Genomic DNA, 23,660 nt, shown 5'->3' with positions numbered 1-23,660 from the left:
CATATTGAATAGCAATCAATGAATTTATCAACAAACGTTGATGACCGCTTGACTTTGATGACCTCTGAATTGAATATAATAGTGAGTCATTTTGTACTGTACAGTTTGCCAAGTATGACACTATAATATATGTGTTTGTAAGTCATTCGAATCGGGAATTAGTATTTGCGTTTTAAAAGGTTTTGTGTAGAAATGCGTGTATTTCAGATGCAGCGATTAGCAATTATTTTATTTTTATACGCAGTAGGTGGTTTAGAAATTTCGATACCTTCTTTACCTTCGGAATCATGGAAAGCAGCTCTAGTATGTAGACATATCATGCATGAATCAGGTAAAAATTTGTAATTATTATATTAGTGATTATTTTTATTTCCCGCAGGTAAGTTTTTCCCTCAATTTTCTATAATCGTGAAATGTCTGGTTAATGATGAAGACAGATGTAAGACCATTCACTTGCTCGGCAGATTTTCCGAACTATTAGAAAAATAAGGGGTTGCTATATTATAATAGTTCAAACTTACAGACATAATTTATTTTAGTGAATCAATATTTTGGTAATGAAGTAATATGCTTTCAAGAATGTAGACATATTTTAGTTGAAATCAAGTACCTTCCAATATAACAGGCAATTCATTTTCAACATTTCAACGTCAGATCACTGCTAGTCATGAAGTTTAGACATACACATCTTTTATGATATACTTTGAGAACAATGTGGAAAGTTCCAATGATATCATCACATATACTCATATAGTTGTCATCAGAATCACCTATAATTCTAAAGTGCTCCTCAAACCTGATCTATTCGAATACTCAAGATGATATTTCTTGATGATGCTAGGTAGTTTGAAAAGTGATGGGAACGTATTTTAGCTATAATAAAATACGAAAGAACCATATTTTTTGTATCTCTTTGTATGTTGAAACTCATTCCGCAGTGATGTATTTTGACGACTGTCAAAATTCAACTCACACCTATACATGATTCATGACTTTTTTGTTGTGAAAGTAATGAAAAAATCAATCGATTCATATCGAATATTATTTATTTATATTCATTTTTTTATATTCATTTTTCACTGACAAAAATATATTCCAATAATGAACTGAGAAGGCAACAAGCTATGAATTATAACAATGAATTTAAAAAAATATCATCAGTATACTACAAAACCAGAAAATGAGGCTTCAATCTGTCATAAAAGTCATTAATAGCTGGGGTACGTTTTAAACTTTTCTCTCATGAGTAGCACCTCTTGAAAAGTGGTGATGACTTCTTTCACGTCATTTATAGAATTAACAAAAAAATCAAACCACGAAATATTACACTATGCGCGTGCTTGAAACTTTCCTAGATGTCATTACAGATCTTGCACGTATTAAAATTTGCTTGCTAGGCGGGAAGAGGAAGAGGAATACCTCTGCCGGGTGAGGTGTCACCAGTGGTGTCACCAGCCTCAATGGACCTCCTTTAGAGGAGATGGAGAAATCCACTATGCACCAAATTCTTGATCAACAAAAGCCAAATCTGCTTGGGATATAAATAACGCCTTTGCCTGCGTTGGCTGAGCCCGAAGGCCTTACAACTGGCATCTTCCCGCTCTCTAGCGCCACCAATGTCAAGGGAATCCTACTCCACCGAACTCTCCCCTCTCCTCCTGTGGGCGACGCGTAATACATCGCACACACGAGGGGACGAAACTAGCGGAGCAGAAGACCCATTTTTTTATTATCCCAAATTAAAACATTTAACTTAATAATAATTATAAAAATGAACTCATTTTTATTATCTCAATTCTCAGTATAAATTCATAATACAAATGAATTTCACCCATCCCATATAGCACAGAAAAAACCATACAAATATTTCGACGGAGTTTTCTACATAAAACCAACTCACTGTCCTGCCTGAACTGAGTCTGCCACTACTTGATTCTGCCACTACCACCTCTCGGTGACGTATCAATTTTATTTGGTCCACTACCGATACCTCGTAAGCCAACAGCTCACCACTCATTCATTTCTCTCAAACTTCACCACATTTTCTGCCCATTCATTAACAATCCTAATCCATTCATTCCGTTTTCCATTCATATCCCTTGGTGTCAGTTCTCCATTCGCACGCTCCATATTCTCCTTCCATTCCCTCCAACCAATCTTATCGATTCATACCCGACTGTTCTACAGAATCCTTTCAGTCATACCACTCTCCCACTCTCGTTGCCATTCTCCTATGATTTTTCTTTTGATCCTCTTTCTCTCCTTATTCTTGCTATCCATTCTCTTCACGTTCCATGTCACACTTCCTCGTGGGCTCTCTTGTTACCTGTATTCTCTTCCCGATGTCCCCTCCGCCAGACTATCTGGGTACGTGCCCCCTTTTCGCTCCTTTCCTCAATAATCCGTTAAATATTCGCGACCCTTTTATTCTTCACTCGCCCTGCTTTGATTCTCTCCACAGCCATGGCAGAGTCACTAATCACAGTCATGCTCTCTTCCATGCTCCGTATGCTGATCATTCTTCCAATGGCAATCAACTCTGCCTCATTTACACTGTCCTGTTCGGGTATCCTTTCATTCCCCATCATCCACTCATTCTCTCCGCATTTGTACGCCCAACCTATTCCCATTTTTCCCTCCTCCATTTTTGCTCCGGCATCCACATACACTTCAGTCACTCTTTTGTCCTCCCCCTCTCCAGCAACATACCTTGCATCCAAGGGAATATCCTGTACATCCCTTTCACTCGTTCTTTGTATTTTCAACCCCATTCATTTTCCATTCGCTTCAATATGAAGCGGGGTTATTTCTGAGATTAGACTGAGCGCAGCCGACGGCGTCGTCCTATACGCCCCGCACGAGTCTCTAAGAAAGGGCCTCTGTGCTGCTCTCAGTTGTTTCCTTACTCTGCTATCATGCATCCTAATCCCCCGTATTTGTACGCCATACACTGCTGCAGGTTTTGCTACTCTTTCATAGATCATCCTCACGCATTCTCTCTTCAGCCCAATATTCCTCCCGGTCCATCTTCTCAGCGAGTTCACTCAGTTTTCTCCTCACTTCCTTGTGGTGTTCTACAAAGAGTAACCCTGAGTCTACTACAATTCTGAGGTATCTCACATTCATTTATAGTTCTATCACCCTCCCATTCATACTTATAACCGGGAGCCTTTCATCCCTGTTGGCTGGTATGTACATGCATTCCGTTTTCTTATCGTTATATCTCAGCCACATCTCCTCCTCCCAGACTTTGCATTCATTCCATACTAGCCTCCATTTATCCTCTATGCTTTTGACCGAGTTACCTTCGACAATGACCAGCTGGTCATCCACATAGGCCTGCACTTGTACCCCAATCTTACCTTTGCCTTGTCTGTCTTTTATGCTCCGGATTCGTTCAAACCGTTCTTCCATCACTAACAGCCATAGGGTTGGTACCAGACTAGATCCCTGCGAAGAGCCTCTATTTACCGTTTCAGAGACCGCCCTACAGGTGACAGTTCTCTCCCTATGAAGCTCATACATGTCTTCCCCACATTCACCGGCATTTCCATTCTTCTCATGCATCTCTCAATTGCTGATGCCCACACGGTATTGAAGGCGTTCGACAGGTCCAACGTCACAACCAGACTGTGTCTCCTCGCTTTCTTGTTCTCTTCTACTCTATTTACCAATTTTTCAACAGCCACCACGGTATCCATTCTCCTTCTGAAACCAAATTGGTTTGGCGAGAACTTCAACCCTCTTGCGCACCATACTTGTATTCTACCGTTAAGAAGTCTGTCCAACATCCTCCCCATGCCGGTCAGCAATCTGAAGGACCTGGGGTTTCCGTCCTTCTTCGGTATCCATACGACCTTTGTCCCCTTCCATACTTCTGGGAAATGCTCCTCCCCAGACAGGAATTGAAGAGCTCTAGCATGCATTCGCCTTTCTCGTTAGGCAGTCGCCTTCCCGTCGAGTAGCTGCTCAGCTATCGCTCGCTGCTCCCCGATCGAGAATTCCGGCTGCTCCTCACCCCATGCCTCTCTCCCTCCCTTGCCTTCTGTTGGGAGTGTCGCTCGAAGGATCATCATTGGGGAAGTACTTATTCAGCATACTCAGCATACCTCAACCATACAATTCTTGCATTCCCTATCATTCGTATATACCTATTCCTTTCTCTCTTGTACTCACTCATCCTTCTTCTCTTTTCTTCCCCATCTCTCATACTCTAAGCTTCTCTTCTCTTTCTCCTAACGTTTCTTCGTGCGCCTTCCAGCTCCACGTTCCACCATTTCCTCTCCGTTTCAAACATCTTTCCACTTTTAGGTATATATCTCTTACACGCTTCTTTCAATTTTTCTTCAAGCTGTGCAACTTCCCTGTCAATCTCCTCTATCGTATCCAACCTTACTGGATGGTATTCGGAACTCATCCGATTCATTCCCACCCAGTCGGTTGCTCTTATATTCGTTACTATCACCCTTCTCGTCTTTGATAACCCCATCAAGCGAAATTCAATCATCCAGGTCGACCCAACTTTCACCCCTGTTGCTGGAGGAAGTGGCAGGAGTTTCGCAGTCATTTTCTACCATGTACCCCCTTTCCATTTCCCATTCTAGCACGTCTTCTCCCCTTTTATCCATGATGTGACCACCCTATGCAACATTCATCTCCATTCACCAAAAATTCTCCTGATCCCAACCATTCTAGTTGTCATCAGAATCACTTAAAATTCTAAAGTGATCCTCAAACCTGATCTATTCGAATGGTTGTAATCCCAACCATTCTAACATTTCTTCTTCCACCCGGCTCGCCATACACATTTATGAATTTTACATTGCCTCTTTCATTTCCTGCAATTGTACCTATCCCGTTCATACTACTAACATTCTTGAGGGCCAAGGAATGGTGGATCGAACCCAGGTGCGAACCTTCGTTCCTCCTCCACCGTCATGTTTTATCCATCCTTCCCAAGCGGGTTGACTTTGGTGAAAATTCATTTGAAATATGCTCTTTAAAATTGGCTTTCCGTAAAAAACAAAATTTCAAGTATGGAAAAACCTATTCAATTAGGGAAAGAATCGTTGGATTCTATTGATTATCACTCCACGTGTTACAACAAAGTTAGGCCTGGCGCACATTGAGACACATGCGACGCAACCCACGCAGGGCAGCACACGCCACGTTTTTGTATTATGTAAGACGCAGCACAGTGTAGGCCACGAACGTGCCAAACAAAACGTGTGTCGCCCAGTGATAGAGACACAGATTTCGTGTGCGTGTGTGGCAAAATAATTGCAAAAAATGCAGGAAGAACTTATTGAGGCTGTCAGAAAATGTCCTGTTCTATATGATACAAATGATCCCTCATATATGAAATCCAAACTAAAAGATGACATCTGGAACACGATTGCCAAACATGTTAAGTTAAAAAACGGTAAGTACATAAATACAATATACAGATAGAAACAAGTCAGACGAGTTTATGATATTTTATTTTTAAATGAAAAACATTTACAAGCTGAAAAAATTGTTATCGAAAATTCGTTGGATGAAGCAATATTTTTCGTTATAAATTTAAAATTTTCCACTTCGAACACTTTGCTCTTGCCAGGGTAGAGCACCATCCGTGTTGAAATATGTTGTAAACTTTTCTCTCACTGCAAAAGCATTCAATGAACTTCTACTATTTGTTGGTCGTAAGGAAAGTAACTGAGATGTAGGCATTTCTTCTGGTTGTTCGTCCAAAGTATTTACCCTTTCTTCCGTCAAATAGTTGTGTAATATACAAGCTGCTTTCACAATACTGACGACACTGTCCACTTTTATTTCAAATGCTTTTTGGAAAATACGAAATCGCGAAGCTACAATTTCAAAAGCACATTCTGCACACTGGCGCGCTCGTGACAATCTGTAATTAAATACTTTAGTGTTGTAATCACCAAGGACGTTTTTTCTTGGATAGGGTCTCATAAAATTTTCTGTTAAAGGAAATGCCTCATCCCCTACGAAAACGTAAGGCAAAAGTCCTGCAACTGTTGGTAGTTCACTGGGGTCTGGTAGATTCAAAGTTTTGTTTACTATTTTTTTCCTAATGGACTAGTAGAAAAAATATTTCCGTCGCTAAATCTTCCAATTGACCCAATATCTATTGTTGAAAACTTATAGTTAGCATCAACACTAGCCATTAAGACAATGGAAAAATTATGTTTATAGTTATAGTACGAGGATACCGTTTTTGACGGTTTCTTTATAACTATATGTTTTCCGTCAACGGCACCTACGCAATGTAGAAAATTCCATTTGTCTTGAAACTCCAAAGCTATTTTTGCCACATTTCAGTTGTGGGCTGTGGGAAATATACGGGTTGCATTTTCCCAAATAGCTTTTGATACTTCATGAACGATATTGGAAACCGTGCGATCTCCCATTCTGTAGCTATAGGCTATACTTTTGTAGCTGTCTCCCGATGCCAAATATCTGTAATGAAAAGAACCTTGATATTCTTTTATAAAGAAGAAATGTTATAATAGTTAAATCTAAATGTTCATCTTTTATTGCAGGAAGCGAGGCAAAACAAAGTTGGCTAAAATTGCGAAGTTGTCATCGTGAAGCATTATGTAGGCAGAAAAATACTTTTAAAAGTGGATCTGCTGCAACCGTAATAAAACCCTGGAGATACCAGAAGCAAATGGATTTTCTAGTCCCTTATATGGGAAATCGACCACGCGAGGGTAACCTACAACTCGAAAGCGAAGAAGAACAAACACGGGATTTGCCTCAAAATGCAGACATTGATACTTCAGTAAATGAAAATGGAAACACTGAAAACTTGTCCGCAGAGGAGAACACCGAAACCGAACATTTGCTAAATGAAAATACATTAAGTAATTCTGATACTTCTAAATCAATGTCGGAAACTATTGTTCAGAAAAATAAACGAATGAAAAAAGATGATTTAGCCAGCATAATGAAGGAGTCGATGATTCGGCGGGAAAAAAGAGCTGAAGAACGGGTAATTGAAAGAAAAAAAGCCAGTGAAGTGTCAGTAAAGCCTCAACGTGATGAAGGACTTCAAAACATTTTTTTGGCCATGTATGAAATAGCAAAGGATATGCCTGCTACATACCAACATGTCATAAGAAATAGAGTATATCAAGCAGTGTCAGAAGTAGAAGCTGAATATTTACAGATGGGCCCTTCTTCACGACAAAATTTTTCACAAACTTGTCCCCAGACTCCAATTTTGCACCAGCATCAACCAATCCCTCAGAGAGCCTACAGCCCTTCAACATCATACTCCCATACTTCCTACTCATCTGTTACTAGCACACCCATACAGTCTCCGGAGGCACCAGAGACAGTCAGTGCTCAGTGCGCAGTCCGAAGATACCGCATCATTTTTTCATAACTTTTCAGTTTAACAAAAATGCATTCCTGTTGTTTTTTTTTAAATGAATCAATCTTCAATTTATATTAAATAAATTTCCTACCTTAAGAATACAGCTAGTTTTTCTTTTGTTCCAATGGGTGTCTGGGCATTACAACCTTCAGAATAAATTGTCTCTTGTATTATATTGTGAACTGCATCAAACTGATGTTTATTTAGTCGGAAATAATTAGTGAACTTTGAGTCCCAAAATTCAGATGCCAAATTAAATTCGCCATGACCTTGCCTTTTTTTCATGTGATTGCTTTTCCAATATGACTTCTTTCTTTTTTTTGATAGGTCGTACAGCAAAACTTTTGTTTCCCAATCTGCATCCGAATCTGACTCGGAACTTAAATCTAGTAATAAATGGTCCATGATTACTTTTCATTTTACAACTACCTACTATTCAGGAAACAACACAGCTCGTGTAGATAATATGCGTAGGCCAACACAGCCCACGAATTTCGTGCACTGCGTCGTTTGCGCTGCCCTACGTGGGTTGCGTCGCATGTGTCTCAATGTGCGCCAGGCCTTACAGTTTTGAAAAAGAAGTATCGGGTTTTCCAATAAGGACTTGACAACTTTTTTTGTAAATAAAACGCAAACCATTTGAGATATTTCCAAAACTTTATTACCGACTTGAAATACATTCAAAACATTCATGAATGGAACTCGACTTCGTTCATATGGCCACCGCGGGCACGTCGGCAGCGGTCGATTCGTTGGACCCAATTTTGAATGACTCGGTCACACATTTCGGCCGGAACGGCCGCTATTTCGCGTCCAATGTTGGCTCTAAGTTCTTCCAACGTTGTCGGCTTGTTGGCATAGACCAATGATTTGACGTAGCCCCAAAGAAAAAAATCTAGAGGCGTTAAATCGCAAGAACGAGGCGGCCAATTGACTGGTCCATTTCTTGAGATAACACGCTCGCCAAACTTACTCTTCAATAAATCGATTGTAACGTGCGCTGTGTGGCTTGTGGCACCGTCTTGTTGAAACCACATGTCATCCAAGTCCATGTGTTCCAATTCGGGCCAAAAATAATCGGTAATCATGGCGCGATAACGATCGCCATTCACAGTAACGTGACGATCGTTATTGTCGACAAAAAAATATGGCCCAATGACGCCGCCGGCATGCAAAGCGCACCAAACAGTAATTTTTTGTGGATGAAGTGGTGATTCGTGAAGCACATGTGGATTTTTACCAGACCAATAACGCATATTTTGCTTATTGACGAACCCATTGAGCCAAAAATGAGCTTCGTCACTGAAAATGATTTTGCGATGAAATTCATCATCTTGGTGCATCTTCTCCAGAGCCCAAGCGGAGAATGTACAAAGGAAAATTTGAAAATTTTGTTAAAAATTATGAAGTTAGTACCAATTTTTGTTTATAATTATTGAAAATTCACAATTTTTTATATAAATTATCGAAATTAGAGTTATAATAAATTAGAGTTCAAAATTACTGTAGAGTGTAAAAAAATATTGTCTCTGTCACTCACATGTACACGAGCATATGCAATCGGATACATTCAACGGTCAGGAGGGTGCAGCTGCTATGTTCTGTCCTTTCTCTCTCGCACGTATCATATAGCTAAAATTCTAAAACTTTGTAGCTTGGCAATAATATTTCATGAACGATTTTTTACAGGCAAGCCTATACGATTGCTTTTGTAATTAAAATATCTTACATAATATCAATTTCGATTGGTTAACAGATCGGTGTAGTTATAGTCAAAGTAAACGATATTGTGCATACTTAAAATTGTCGGCACTCTCAAAGGCAAAAAAAAAACCAATATATAAAAATGAACCGGCTGCGAAGTAGTCCACGTGGACCGTAGAATTGGCGGTTCGTATTGGATAATTTTTACTAACCGAGTTTTATGATTGGTTGAAAAGTCATAAAATTAAATTTGAAATCATGTTATGGTGACGAATAGAAATCGGGAATGCGGGGATAGTTATCGTGGTTGTGTTCAGTTCAGGAACTGATCGCGATTTGAGTGTTAAAATTCAATATTGGTGCAGTTATAATTACTCAAAATTTTTGTTATCTGTTTAAAATGTGTCCTTGGACAAGTACTAATAGTAATAACGAGTATATTAACAACACAGACTTTTTCCACTGTAGTGAACAATGCATTGGAATATTGAAACACAGAGAGTATGTTTCAATGTATATAAGAATCTACATCTCAAATTTGGTTTCGAGGGAAACAAACTATCACAAGCAACATCAGATTTGACCGAAATTCCTTTCTCAACTGTTCGTAAAATAATCAAAAACAGACCTTATGAACGCAAGACGCGATGTGATACAGGTTTACCAAAACCTTTAGATATTCATCTAATAGAATCATTGAAAAAAACAATATACTACTGTTACAAAAGCAATGAGATTCCTACAACTGAAATCATAAGGAAGGAATTGAATACTTCCGGCCATAACATGAGCTGCTGTGACAAAACTCTTCAGAATTGGATAAAAAAACTAGGTTCTAGATTTGGAATAATAAACAAACTCCAAGCAGTTATGGAAAGCAGAAGAATAGTGGAATTGTGTAACACATACTTAGAACGAATAACTAAATATAGACAAGAACAACAGCAAATTTTCTATTTGGACGAAACTTGGTATAACACTCACGACACAGTTACAAAAGAGTGGACTGATGGTTCGAGAATGTGTACGCCTAACCTGTCTGAAAACAACATTTGATAAGAAGGTAATAGAGCTTATTAAAGAAGAAGTATCTAATATTACCGAAGAAGACTGGCAGAGAAGGATTAAAAAAGTAATTTTAGTTGAAAAAGACTATATGGAGATTGGATACTTCCATATTAATGATGGAAATAAATTCATTGTTGATTTAAATGACGATAGTGATAGTGAAACAGAGAATACGGAATATAAATTATCAGAAGCTTTCTAAAAAAGTTATATATATATATATATATATATATATATATATATATATATATATATATATATATATATATATATATATATATACAAATATGGAAGTTATTGAGTGTCTTGATATAGAAACATAAGTTAATATCAGACATAGCACTCATGAAAGTGGCAAACCATAGACACGTGTTTCGGGCTTTTGGCCCATCATCAGTATGGTGCAGCCAAGTGTAAGGATGGGCAACACTTGGTTACCAAAAGATAGAAATACAAATGCACGGAGCCACCAACAGGAGCCAACCGCATATTTGTGGTTTCAGTTGATAGATCTCGTGTTCACAAGAAAACTATCAAAATCACCACGGAGGCAGCTATAGCTACCTGCGTGACATCCGGGTCCAGAAAATTATACAAATATGGAAGTTATTGAGTGTCTTGATATAGAAACATAAGTTAATATCAGACATAGCACTCATGAAAGTGGCAAACCATAGACACGTGTTTCGGGCTTTTGGCCCATCATCAGTATGGTGCAGCCAAGTGTAAGGATGGGCAACACTTGGTTACCAAAAGATAGAAATACAAATGCAACTTATGTTTGTATATATATATATATATATATATATATATAATATATATATATATATATATATATATATATATATATATATATATATATATATATATATATATTTATAGATAGAGATTTTATCGAGTGTGTATGATACAAATCAAGAATGAAATAATTCGTGGACACAACACTCAAAAAATAGGGGCAAACCGCGGACACGTGTTTCTGGCTATTGGCCTCATCAGCGCGGTGCAGCCAAGTGTAAAGATGGGCAACACTTGTTTGCCGAATAGCGAACTTAGTTAGCTCCCTAACTTCACTTGAACTTTACCTATATCGACTCACCTGTTCACATCTGCTTGCAGGTAGCCATGCACAGAAATAAGTAGGCAAGCCTACCTCAGCATATTCTGTGTGAATTTCATTATTTCGGAGTTCCATTGTCTGATATTATATGAAATAATTTGAAATCCCTGAAAGAACTAATAAAAAACAATTATAGCAAGCAAAAAAACCTGAAATGAAATGATAGTTGAATAAAATACAAGTAAAAATAGAACAATTGAATGAAAAATAAAAATTAAAAAAATTAAAAATAAAATGTTAAGAGATATTAGTGAAGTAACTTGGCTCTGAATAAAAATAAAAAAATAAAATTGAAAGTTAACTTGTATTTTATTTCACTATAATTGTATTACAGGTTTTTATTTGCTTAATATAATTGTTATATTCTTTTTCATTAGTTCTTTCAGGGATTTCAAATTATTTTATATAATATCAGACAAAGAAGTCCGAACTAATGAAAAACATCATGAAACACTGTCAATCACCTTCAAACAAACATATTCTGTGTGTTGAAAAATAAAAGTTGAGATGAAATTCATTCCATTATGAGAATAGTGAAGGTGATGAAAGAAAATTGATTCAATTGAAAATAGGTTGTATGTATGTATAAACTTTTCGATAGGCAAGTTATCATACACAGGTTTCTTAATATATTTATATTTGATAAAAAATGTATCTCATCAAGTTATCCAATGAGTGAAAGTTGATCTTCCACCGGCTCTTAGACTATTTTGGGTGATCCGGATCATAAGAAATACACATGTATAAAACTCAGTCCTGAATGTTACCTATCCATTTATCAATGGAAATGGGTGTATAGATACTTCAAAAACCTTTGTAAAAATTCTGTTCAGTTGGTTTTTGAATTCTTGCTGGGAATAATCTTTTTTTCATTTTCAGATTGGATATCCATAGCTACATTATCTACTCAAAATGCAATTAAAGGGTATCCATTCGTCAGCTTGGAATCGATGAGCGATGGTCCAAAAACAAACTCAACTGGTGTTCCGTACCTATATATGACTCCCCTTGACACACCATCAATAGACATTATGGTAACGTACTAGATGAATTTCAGTTAGTTTATTGGGTAGTGGCATATTGAAATTTTAGTAAATGTTAATTGTTGTGCAGATTATCAAAATATTTTGAAATAAAATGAGATTAGAATATTTCTATAAGGAGATCGCAGATGCCCAAATTATTAATGTATATGATATGCATACAACACTATGTTTTTTATGGCATTTTCTGATATTGTTGCTGAAATTTCGAGATATAACGCGTATACCGCTGATGTCTGCCGCAGTAGCAGACGAAACTTTTGATACTACAAGTTCCATTCGACCACGGGCTACCATCCCGAATTTTGTTTTCTCTAATCGTGGCTTCGGCCGTGAAAGTGTGATCTTATATTTTTCGAAGGAATTATTCAATATTTTTTTATTCTAGGGCAGAAAGTCCTTAGGGTGTGTTGAATAGAAATATTTTTATTTTTTTTCCTTTGTTAAAGTAATCTACTTTCATTACTTTTCACCGGCTTATATTCAATTTGCTTTTAGGGCCAGAGTTACGATTAGGGAAAACAAAATCCGGGTTGGTAGCCATAGATGAAACGAACTTGTGGTACCAAACGCCGTTGTTCATATGAAATTAGTTATTTCAAAAGTTTTTCTCCAGTTTGTATTTAAATGAAACTTCTCTTCATGATTTACGCTAATATCTCGTGAAAATATTTCAGTTTCAAGTGATATAAAAACTGCCATCCTTGAAAGAATTGCCTCTAAGAATTGTCGACCAATTCCTTTCTTCGAAATGAAAGGAACCTTTATAATCATATGGACGCGGGTGCACTTCATTTTCAACATTAAATCAACTATTATATAAGTATTTACACAAATATACATTCAAACATGTGATCCTTAATCAAGCCTTAAAAAAATTCATACAAGATACATCTACGAGCACTTACTGAAGGGAGGCCTATCAATATAGCCACTATCAACTTTTTTTCAAATACGGATGTGACCCTTTTATTTACAAATGTTGATGGAGTAATAAAATCATAATTCAGTAGTTGATTACACTCAATATTTTCATAGCGTTTCATTTAATATAAGACGCATAAGTGACAATAATCAAACAGAAAAACGAATCATTTCATAATGAACTTGGAAAAAATTAAACCAATACAGAAAATGAATTTTACACGAAAAACTACATTGTATGCTGAATCGACGACCTCTTTGTTGCGCATAAGTTGTGTGTCCATCTGTTTCAATTTTCTAGCATAATGGGTGTAATACTATTAAATGCATATCTTATTTTTTGTTGGGGAAGGTCAATATCTCTACCAGGTGTCAAAGAAACCTCATCATCCATATATCCCCAGACAAAAAATGTAAAATAATAACATCTGGGAATCGAGCTGGCCCAGCCAATTGGTCCATTGTTTCCAATCCACTTTGTTGCGAATATTGCATCTGAATGTTTCCTCAGTATTGCTGTATAATAGAGTGGACGCCATCTTGTTGAAAATATAGTATGTTCAGTGGAAATTTATCTGAGTAGTCATCAAACTCATTTGCTGATTTGCTTTCAAAATTCCCAACCAAACATTTATATCGAACGTTTCAAAGAAATTGGTTTCTCTCTGTAAACGTTTCTGAATTTTATAACAGATGTTTCAGTTGAACCAACCATTTTTGGTGAATTTCCAACTTCCCTATTTCTACGTCTTAACCACTTTGCAAATCGTACCGTCCTTACGTAATCCATGTCATCAAGGTGATGAACTTTGCGTATTTTGTAGCATTTGTATTCTTTATTTTTAAAATATCCTGATATATTTTACAAAAGTCCCTGATTATTGGGCTATTTCTCGTAAATGACCTGCCATTCTGCCATTCTGGCAGGCCATTATGAACCCCTCAGCTTTCGGCTTTAATAAGCCGAAGTCCTCAACGTTGTTGAAAAAGACCTCATGCATTGGCCCATACTTGTGGTGATCTCTGCGGCTTTTCTGTGGACGTTTTGCTGAACGGTTTCCAACAATGTGACAGAGTTGTAATCACCTTGTTCATTGTCGAAAACTAAACCAAATTCATCAGCTGCTTGGGCAGCTACCCCAAAGAAAAGTGCTTCAGTTTCTGCTCTCTCATTGTTGCTGACCATGCAAAGAAGGGAATTGAAACTCCTGATGACTTTACAGCTCCATCCAGTACCATTCTGTTTTGTAGCCTCTACAAACTCAAGAGTATATGCCCTCTCTGTTGCTGGGAAAAGAACAACCGTGGATCAGATGATTTGGGATGCAAACTCCTATGAATATTCATCGTTTTTCAGATTCTTACGTCAAGTTGATACAGCTTCTTACAGTTCCACTTCACTACTTCAAACGAGTAGACTAATATTAGAACGACAAGCATATTCATAGCAGCAACTTTATTTTCCCCGACAGCTCCAACGACCAGATCTGTCGGAGTTTGTGCTGATACTTGCCGCGTAGAGTATTCTCCACTGCTTTCACATCTTGAAAGTGGCCTTATGCAACCCCAAGGTCTCTCTGGCATCCAGATGGTGCAAGTTGCTTCCGTCTCTTTCAAGATGGACCGTTGCACATTTATCTATCCCAAATTTCATACCGATAATATTCGTGCACCCTTTCATCACCCTCAAGGACTTATGAAGATCTCTTTCTTCAGAGACATAAAGTTCAAGATCGCCCATATAAATGAATGGGTGACCTTATGCCTCCGGTTTCCTTGGGCGCCGCGTTTATACCCTCGAGTACTCCTGAGCGCAACGGATAATGGTAATAGATAGATGCAGAAAAGAAGGGAAATTACCCACTTTGGACTCGAGCCTGACCAGATGTTATGGTGAAGCGAGTCCACCAGAGTTCGTCAGTTATTCAAGGCATCTCACTATTTTGTCGGGTACCGCAAGGCATCTGAACAAATGCAAGATGACGATTATTATTTTTACTTATTCTTTCATAGATTTCGAATCATATTGAAATCATATCAGACAATGGAATTCCGAAGTAGTAAAATTCACCTCAATTATTCATTAATTTGAAATTTATAGATACATTTCAAAAATTTTCAAAATGATTAGTAAATTTTAATTATCACACGCACTACGTATTGCATTATCGGCATAAAGAAACTTTTTCATTTCTGATTACTTTTTTCAGAATGACGATAGGGTATCAATAATGGCTTCACTAGCTCAGTCTGACTACTGCAAAAAAGAAAATTTGGACCCCGAAGATCCAAGATGTGCCAGAGTTATGATTTCCGGAACATTCAAAAAGGTTTGCCGATAGAGAATATAACTGAAAATTATTTGTTTCATTATTATAAATATTTTTCAGATTGAAAAATCTTTCCCAGAATATGACTTTGCCCTTATGTCTTTGTTTGAAAGACATCCAGTAATGAGAAAATGGCCCAAAGGTAAGATTTTTATAATGATTCGTGTGAAATTCCGCAGTTGCTTCTGGACATTTGACTTTGAAAAGATGTTCTCTTCAGAATATTTATGTTGAACGACACATTTTAATGTGTACATTCAATTGTTCTGAAATTCTCTATTTCCTGTACAATGTTCATTTTATTAGAATCAGACAAATATTGATGGTGGATGATTTAGTGGATTTTTGTAGATTGAGTCTCTTGTTGATGTCATTGATGGCGTCTTCGGAAATATTGCATCACTTTCTTTTGGTTAGACTTGTTATTCCACCATGGATTCGTAGATCAGTTATCACCACTGATGGTGAATCTACGGCAGGTCTAAATAGCGGTGTATTGCGTTGGATCATGAATACGTTGTTATATTGACCTGGTGAGCTGTAAACAATACTGTTTGTTAGTAACCAGGTGATTCGGCGTCACCTGACACGGCCACATCACCGCAAATGCGATAACATGAAAATAGTTAACTGATAAGAGATGTCAAAATGTGTTTTTATAGAAATAATAAATTTATCTATTTTATTTTGGAAACAGTTCTACAAAAAACTTTGTCTAATATTTGTGTTGAAAGTAAGTTTTATTTTGTTCGTGAAATTGCTCAACTCGCAAACTTTTTTACTCACAAAATAAAATCTTACTTTTAACACTCATATCATAAATATATATTTGTTAAATTTATAACAAACACTTCTTGTTTATATCATGTCATGCAACCACCCTATCTCGCGTATGATACCTAATACTAATACCTAATACTACGTAATACCTAATATCACGAGTTGAGTTATTCTTTATTGATAAGATATACTACATAAAACAAATGAGTGCGTGAGTATATATGATTTATATTAAAATAGTTTTCAACACCAATTGTTCATGTCAAAGGCATCTGCTACTATGATAACCAGCATAGTGTTCTGGGAAGGCAATAATAATAACTCTTCGAAGCACCTAGGGAGCTTCACGGCTATCAGCAGTACCATCAGTCATGTACTTTGGCAAAATCTATCCAACTTCAATTACAAAAATTCCAGAAAAATGTCTAGTCGACGTTGGGTTTGAACAAAAGACGGTCCGTCGCAAAGTCAAGCTTCGACATCGAACGAGACTGGTCCTCTGTCTTTCTGTGCAACTTTCACTGTGAGACAACAAGAGACTCAAAATAAAGCATTTGTCATATCGCCTTTTCTTACTAAAGCGTCTTCTTTAAGGAAAGTTTAGTCCACACATTCGCAGTTCAATCTAGCAGCATTGATGAAACCTCGACTGATCTAGTTTCATATTGAACATATTCAGGGTGTATCGTGCATTATGACTTCAGAGGATCTTGATGTTTGGAAAGTTCATATATGAGGTATGTTCGAAAAATGAGCTGAATTTCCATTTTTCTCAATACATTCATCAATTTCTATTTTGTTCCCTTCAAAATAGTCCTCCTCAGATATAATACACTTATGCCATCATTTTTCCAATACTCGAAGCAGTTATGATACATACTTTTTAGTATATTATTGAGCTCTCAGCGATTCGATTTTCATCTCCTCAAAACGCTGTCCTTTCATGGGCCTCTTCAATATTGGGAACTGAAAAAAGTCGCAGGGGAGCAAATCTGGTACATACGGTGACTTATTGAACGTACGACCATGTGGTAAAAACTCCTGATGCACTACACTACGGTTATCGAAGAACAGTGAGAAAAACCTAGACATTTGATCACCACATTTTTCATAACCACATAATCACTGGCGTCGTGTCACGTTACGTAACGAAGCGGTTTACCCTCCCATAAGAAGTTATCACTTCAAAAAATCGCTAATCGAATGTGCGTAGTTTGCGAAATTTTAACATTCACATAAAAAAAGGGATTCTGGCCTATTCAGGCTTCAACTGTACTCAGTAAAAGATTTGTAAAAACAGTCAAACAGTGGCGTCGAAGAAAAATAAAGTTAGTTAAGTATGTTGAGTTCGTAGGGAAGCTTGGAAAAAGAAGTTTGAATGTGTACGAACCAATCTGCAATATAATGAAAATATTACCTGAAATACATGCTGGCGAATACAGGCTGGAGATGAAAAAGCTCGCTGATTGCATGTCGCAAAATCAAAAACTCCAAATATGTTGATGCATGTCGACTGGTAGGAGACCAAAAGCCTAAGATTACGAGACCACGAGAGCAAATGTTTTGGATTGCGAAGCAGGTCTATGCATGATTAAATATCATGAGAGTCAAACCAAAACTAGATTGCTGATAAAGCTTGAGTGAAGAATAAAATGGTTCAGGACAAATTACGTTGTTGAGTGAAAATGTAATAACGTGCATGAGTCAATCTAGGCATATGCAGACCTGCAAATGGCAAATTCTCCATCGTTGGAAGTTTTTGACTACAATAATATTCTTGGATCCGTGAGATTAGGTTGGAGAGATGGAAGCGAGCCATCAAAACAAATTTGATAACTTTCAATGTATGAGTTATGGACATTGGAAAAAGTGCATGATAAAATGAAGAGCCTTGGTAGTGCTCCCATTTTGATCTAAAAAATTACCTCTAAAAGTGTTTGGACCATCCCAGTGTCAGACTCCAGTCAACATTAAATCTTGAACGGTTATATTTCATGTCATGAAAATACGATCAGAAAAATTTAACTGGAAAATTGGTATTGGTCTTTGAAAAACCCTGTAAGCCAAATTCCATAACAGATTGTTGCCGCCATTCCGGTGGACAAATCTATTATACTTGTCTGTGAATTATACCGAATAGCTCTAGTTTTGCTAGAAAAGAAAATCGAAGAGTAACTTAAGGAATTAGTTGAGTCCTGAATAATTGAAGTTTTCTTATTAGTCAGTGGGCTATGCTTGAAGACTGGCAGCAAACAAATCTAAAGCAAATGAACTTCAAACGTTCAAGCCAGTCTCGATATACTTACACAGTAGGTTTAATTGACTGACGCCTATCAGAAAACAACTATTCCCCTGGCTAATACCACGAAGGGCGTTGAATTATATCCGACAGGCGTAAGTGCAGGAACGGGCACACTTGCCCGTTCTAGAATTGAAGGTCGACTCTCAGTTGTATTTCCAATTGCATATGCAGGAAATTTTCTGTGAAGATTCCTGCACTGACGCCTGTCGGATATAATTCAACGCCCTTCGTGGTATTAGCCAGGGGAAAAGTTGTTTTCTGATAGGCGTCAGTACTGTGTAGGTATATCGAGACTGGCTTGAACGTTTGAAGTTCATTTGCTTCAGATTTGTTTACTGCCAGTCTCCAACCATAGCCCACTGACTAATAAAGAAGTGTTTCTTCCTTATGCAGAGAAATCGGGCAAATTACGGATGTGCAGTTGGTTAGGACCTCGTCCACTAGATGGAGTGACACTTCGTGATGTTCGCTTCAACTTCGGAAGAGGAATGAAATACTCTGAAAGAATTCCAATTTCCAATTGTGGAATATTATTGACTTTAGGTCGATGATGGTCACTATCTTGCACTGATGAGTAGCTAATGAGCCGGAAACCGGTCTGCAAGTGTGCCCGTTCCAGAATTGAAATATAAATTATGTGCGTTTTTACCTTATTTGTTTTTTTTGTTTCAGGTCATGCATTTTATCCAGCAAAGATAGATATTCAGCAGATACAGCTTTTCGATAATTTTGGTGGAGTCAAACAAGTGACCCCTAAGGAATACTTCGATGTTAATATCACCAATATTTTGAATATGAATTTAAATTTTGATAAAATATTTATAGTTGATGTCACTACTGTTTAGAACTCAAGAATATTCCAGGTCTTACAAAATTGTTACAATGTGAACATATATATATATATATATATATATATATATATATATATATATATATATATATATATATATATATATATATATATATAAATAAGGAAACTATACAGAAATTATGTAAATGAAATTTTATAAATAAATCAATATCATTCAGGCATGAAACTTAATTTAATGAATAATAATATGAACCTGAAGAAATGTTGGTTGAGTAACAGGATCAAGTTTTTTTAAAAAAACAATTTTTTTCTTGCCAACGTTTCAAATTCGATTGAATTCTTCTTCAGGGTTCTCTAACAATGAATTTTCATAAACTTACCTCTAACAAAACTTATACGATTGTTATCGTTTCAATTTTACAAGAAATAATTAGTACTTAATAAAATTACTTACTGAAAAGTAATCTAATCATGTTATTATTACTATTTTAAAAACGATTAGACATATCAGACACATTAAAATAACATTGCATATTTATTACTTGGGTAATGAATATGCAAATACATAAACAGTATACGGATAATTAATCAAACCTCATCAATTCTCAGAATATTATTTTTATTCATCACAATATTTAGTCGATAAAAATAAACTTGATAACCTTAATATTCTGTAAGAGGAAAACAAAAATATTATTATTTCTTTATCTGAGCATTGAATGAATAACAAAAAGTGAAATACTATGACCCTAATAATTTTTAATTGATATCTAAATTTTTTCGAACCTAATAATTTCTCATGGGGATGCAATTTACGCGAAACTTGTATTAAATATGAGACAGGTGAGTAGAATGAATATAACCCCAATCGAGAAAGAATTCGAATTCAATTAAGCATATAACAATACATTCAAATTAATCATTATATGCAAATATGAAAGCCGTTCAGGAAATTTTGCATTTTTGAAAAATACAACGTACACAAAGTACAAATACTAATCTTATACACTTATTTAGACTCAGAGAGCCTATATGCCTATGTTCATTTGCATGTTTAAGAACGAGACTATGACTTACGGTATGACTTCTGAATATGGATTCAAGGACGAATAGAAGATCAAAATGATTTCCAGAAACACATTCTTTTCGGGGACGATTCCAACAACAAATGGCATTGTCTCTTCCCAGAAGTGTAGGTGGTGGTCAGACGAAAATCCAAATTTTTTCATTGACATTAGAAAGCAATTTCATCAAAAAACAAATGCATAGTGCAGTATTGTTAACAACAAATCAATAGGTCCGTTTTTTCCACAACCTAAGTGGTGATACCTATTTACAGTTTTTGGAAAACAAACTAACAGACTTTTTGGATAATATGGGCTTTCAAGAACGACATAATTCATGGTTTATACATGATGGATGTTCATTATACTAGAATTGTTTTTGAATGGTTTGATGGGAAATTTGGTGAAATTTGGACGAAATGCTGATCCATGGTGGCCTCCTGGTTCGCCAGATCTCACCTGATTTTTTTATGGGCCATTTAATAATGCCGAGGAGCTTGAAAATTCGATACGACTTCATTGCAGGAATATTCCAGCAAGATGAATTTAACGAGAAGGTGGACATATAGAGACATGTCGATAATTTTTTTCATACATTTGATAATGTTTAAGTTATAATAAAAATAGGCCGATAAAAAGTGTCAAAGCCATCGGCACCGCTTTCAAATATAATTGAAAACATTGAAGTATTCGTTTTTGATTATTTTGTTGATATTTATTAATAATAATGTTCACTTTCAACTCTCATTTGTTTTGTTCCTTGGGTATTCGCGATTATTTCAAAAGGATATCATGTTTTTCGATTAATTATATATTAATAATATAGCTTTCTCAAGACTATTTCAAATACAAATTGTTCACTTCAAATGATAGTTTTTGAATATACATATTACAATTACTAATGTGTCACCTCGTTAAAAATATGGTTTGCGAAAATTTAAAGTTGGGTTATATATCGTTGCAACAAACATGAAATTTGTAATTCCCTAAAAAAATTAAAATCCAAGTTGTAAGCACAAATATGCATGAATTTGAACGAAATTATGTTCGACTGATTTTGTTATGATCAACGTATGAAAGTGTTTAAGGTGATTACAAAAAAAAATACAAACTGGGAAAAAATTTACGAAAAAAATTGAAAAAATAAAAAATTCAGGCATAACTTTCAACTGTAAACAACTTTTCTCAATAACATTTTGCTGAAGTTTCTGGAATAAGGTTACTTTCCTTTTGAGCTACCGACCTACCCTGTATGCTTTTTGACAACAACCATTCTAGGTGCACCTAAAATGATTACCGTATGGTTGTGCAATTTATTTAAAAAGATCCCATGAGATGCACACTTAAATGACCGCACTATATATTCAAAAATTGTTTCTTGTTACACAAAAGAGGAAATATTTTTACACATTATTTCAACGCATACGACAAGAAACATATTATTCAGTTTAGCAAATTATAATTATGGAAGAATGCGAAAGGGACCTATACAGTGTGTCTCACTTCTCATGGAAACACCTCCGTATCTTCCGTAATATTCGAGGTAGAACGATGAAACTCTATGGATTGATGGAAATGCTCAAAATGCACCTACCACCTGAATGGGGTTGGCCAAAGTGATATACACTGGTCGCCACTCGCGATGGAACACCGAAATTTTTACGGTAAAGCATATTAGGGGGCAGAGTAGGCTCAAAATTCCTTCAGATTCGTGATCAGGACTACCAACTTACTACGATTACACTTTTTTCCTGAAAAAATTTCAGTCCTGAAAAATCCGAATTTGTCTCACTTCTTATGGAAACACCCCCGTATCTTCCGTAATATTCGAGGTGGAACGATGAAACTCTCAGGACTGATAGAAATGCTCAAAATGCACCTACCACCTGGATGGGGTTGGCCAAAGTGATACACACTGTCCGCCACTCGCGATGGAACACCCCATTTTTACGGTAAAACATATTAGGGGGCAAAATAGGCTCAAAATTCCTTCAGGTTCGTGATCAAGACTACCAACTCACTACGATTACACTTTTTTCCTGAAAAAATTTCAGTTCTGAAAAATCCGAATTTGTTTCACTTCTCATGGAAACACCCCCGTATCTTCCGTAATAACTGAAGTAGATTTTTTTTTTTGGTTTTGACATCAAAACATGAACGAAATTGTTTGAGAGAAACTCAACTTTTGTTTTCACATAAATAATTTATTTTTTATTTTGTTGTCAGGAAAGTTATTCCTTCTCAATAAGAGAGATAATGGTAATTTTGTAAGAGGAACGGAAACATGTCATCAGTGAGGTTTTAGGATGGATAATGTTAGTTCATATTCTCATTTTCCCATTATAAAAAAAATATCAAGGATATTTTGTGGCGAAAAATGTTATGTAGTTCAAAATTCTTTCGAAGTACTACTTTCAAAATCACATTTTCAATTAAAAAACAAAACAATCCATTTCAAATGATTTAACTGTTGACAATTTTATATTTTCGTGCCTTCTATGAAATTTCCCTTCAATCGAACACATTTTTCTATGCACCTTCTATTATTTCCTCCAACTCTTCTCAGTTCTCTAGGTGTGATTTCTCTACACGCTTGTATAAGTAATTCTTGCACGGAGATCTTCCTTATTTGTTGGCCTATCCTTTCAAACTTCATTTTTCAAGTTTCCTCATAAATAAAAATTCAGTGGAGTTAAATCTGGGGATCGTGGTGGCCATACTACGAGAGGGCTATTGGGTCCTATCCATTTCATAGGTAGATTCCTATTCAACCAAACCCTTGTTATGACACTATTGTGAATTGGTGAACCATCTAACTGAAAAATCATGCTGTGTCTCACATCCAAAGGTAGTTCTTCCAACACATCGGAAAATGCATTTTCGATAAAATCAACGAATAGTCGTCCGTTTAAATTCTGATCGAAAAAAAATGGTCCGATAATATTTTTGTTCAGGATACCACACCACACATTATTTGGTCTCTACAATTCATCACCCAATTTGGATTTTGTTCAGCCCAAAACCTCATCATCACTGTATAAGATATACTTTAAAAAATTTCTGTCATTGAGATAATTTCCCTGCATCCATAAGCAATACTCCATACGGCGGATTTCATCTCCGTCGT

General features: G+C 36.3%; 2 protein-coding genes across 2 annotated transcripts; both read left to right on the top strand.

Annotated features, from left to right (window-relative positions):
- The first annotated feature begins 87 nt into the window (after positions 1 to 87).
- On the top strand, positions 88 to 19,695 carry CREG (Cellular Repressor of E1A-stimulated Genes). The gene is made up of 5 exons (XM_074182038.1): positions 88 to 331; positions 12,159 to 12,313; positions 15,457 to 15,576; positions 15,637 to 15,718; positions 19,331 to 19,695. Exons 1-5 carry the CDS (start codon positions 193 to 195, stop codon positions 19,501 to 19,503), a joined length of 669 nt encoding a protein of 222 aa, XP_074038139.1. The 5' UTR covers positions 88 to 192; the 3' UTR covers positions 19,504 to 19,695.
- LOC141485473 (uncharacterized) lies at positions 5,290 to 7,464 on the top strand. The gene is made up of 2 exons (XM_074182267.1): positions 5,290 to 5,422; positions 6,549 to 7,464. Exons 1-2 carry the CDS (start codon positions 5,290 to 5,292, stop codon positions 7,394 to 7,396), a joined length of 981 nt encoding a protein of 326 aa, XP_074038368.1. The 3' UTR covers positions 7,397 to 7,464.
- Positions 19,696 to 23,660: the final 3,965 nt, after the last annotated feature.

Source organism: Leptinotarsa decemlineata, unplaced genomic scaffold, assembly GCF_025532065.1.
Source record: "Leptinotarsa decemlineata unplaced genomic scaffold, Ldec_3_MD MMD2_tig00026328_RagTag_RagTag, whole genome shotgun sequence".
In the NCBI taxonomy this organism is placed as follows: domain Eukaryota; kingdom Metazoa; phylum Arthropoda; class Insecta; order Coleoptera; family Chrysomelidae; genus Leptinotarsa; species Leptinotarsa decemlineata.
This window is presented reverse-complemented; position numbering and strand designations above follow the sequence as displayed.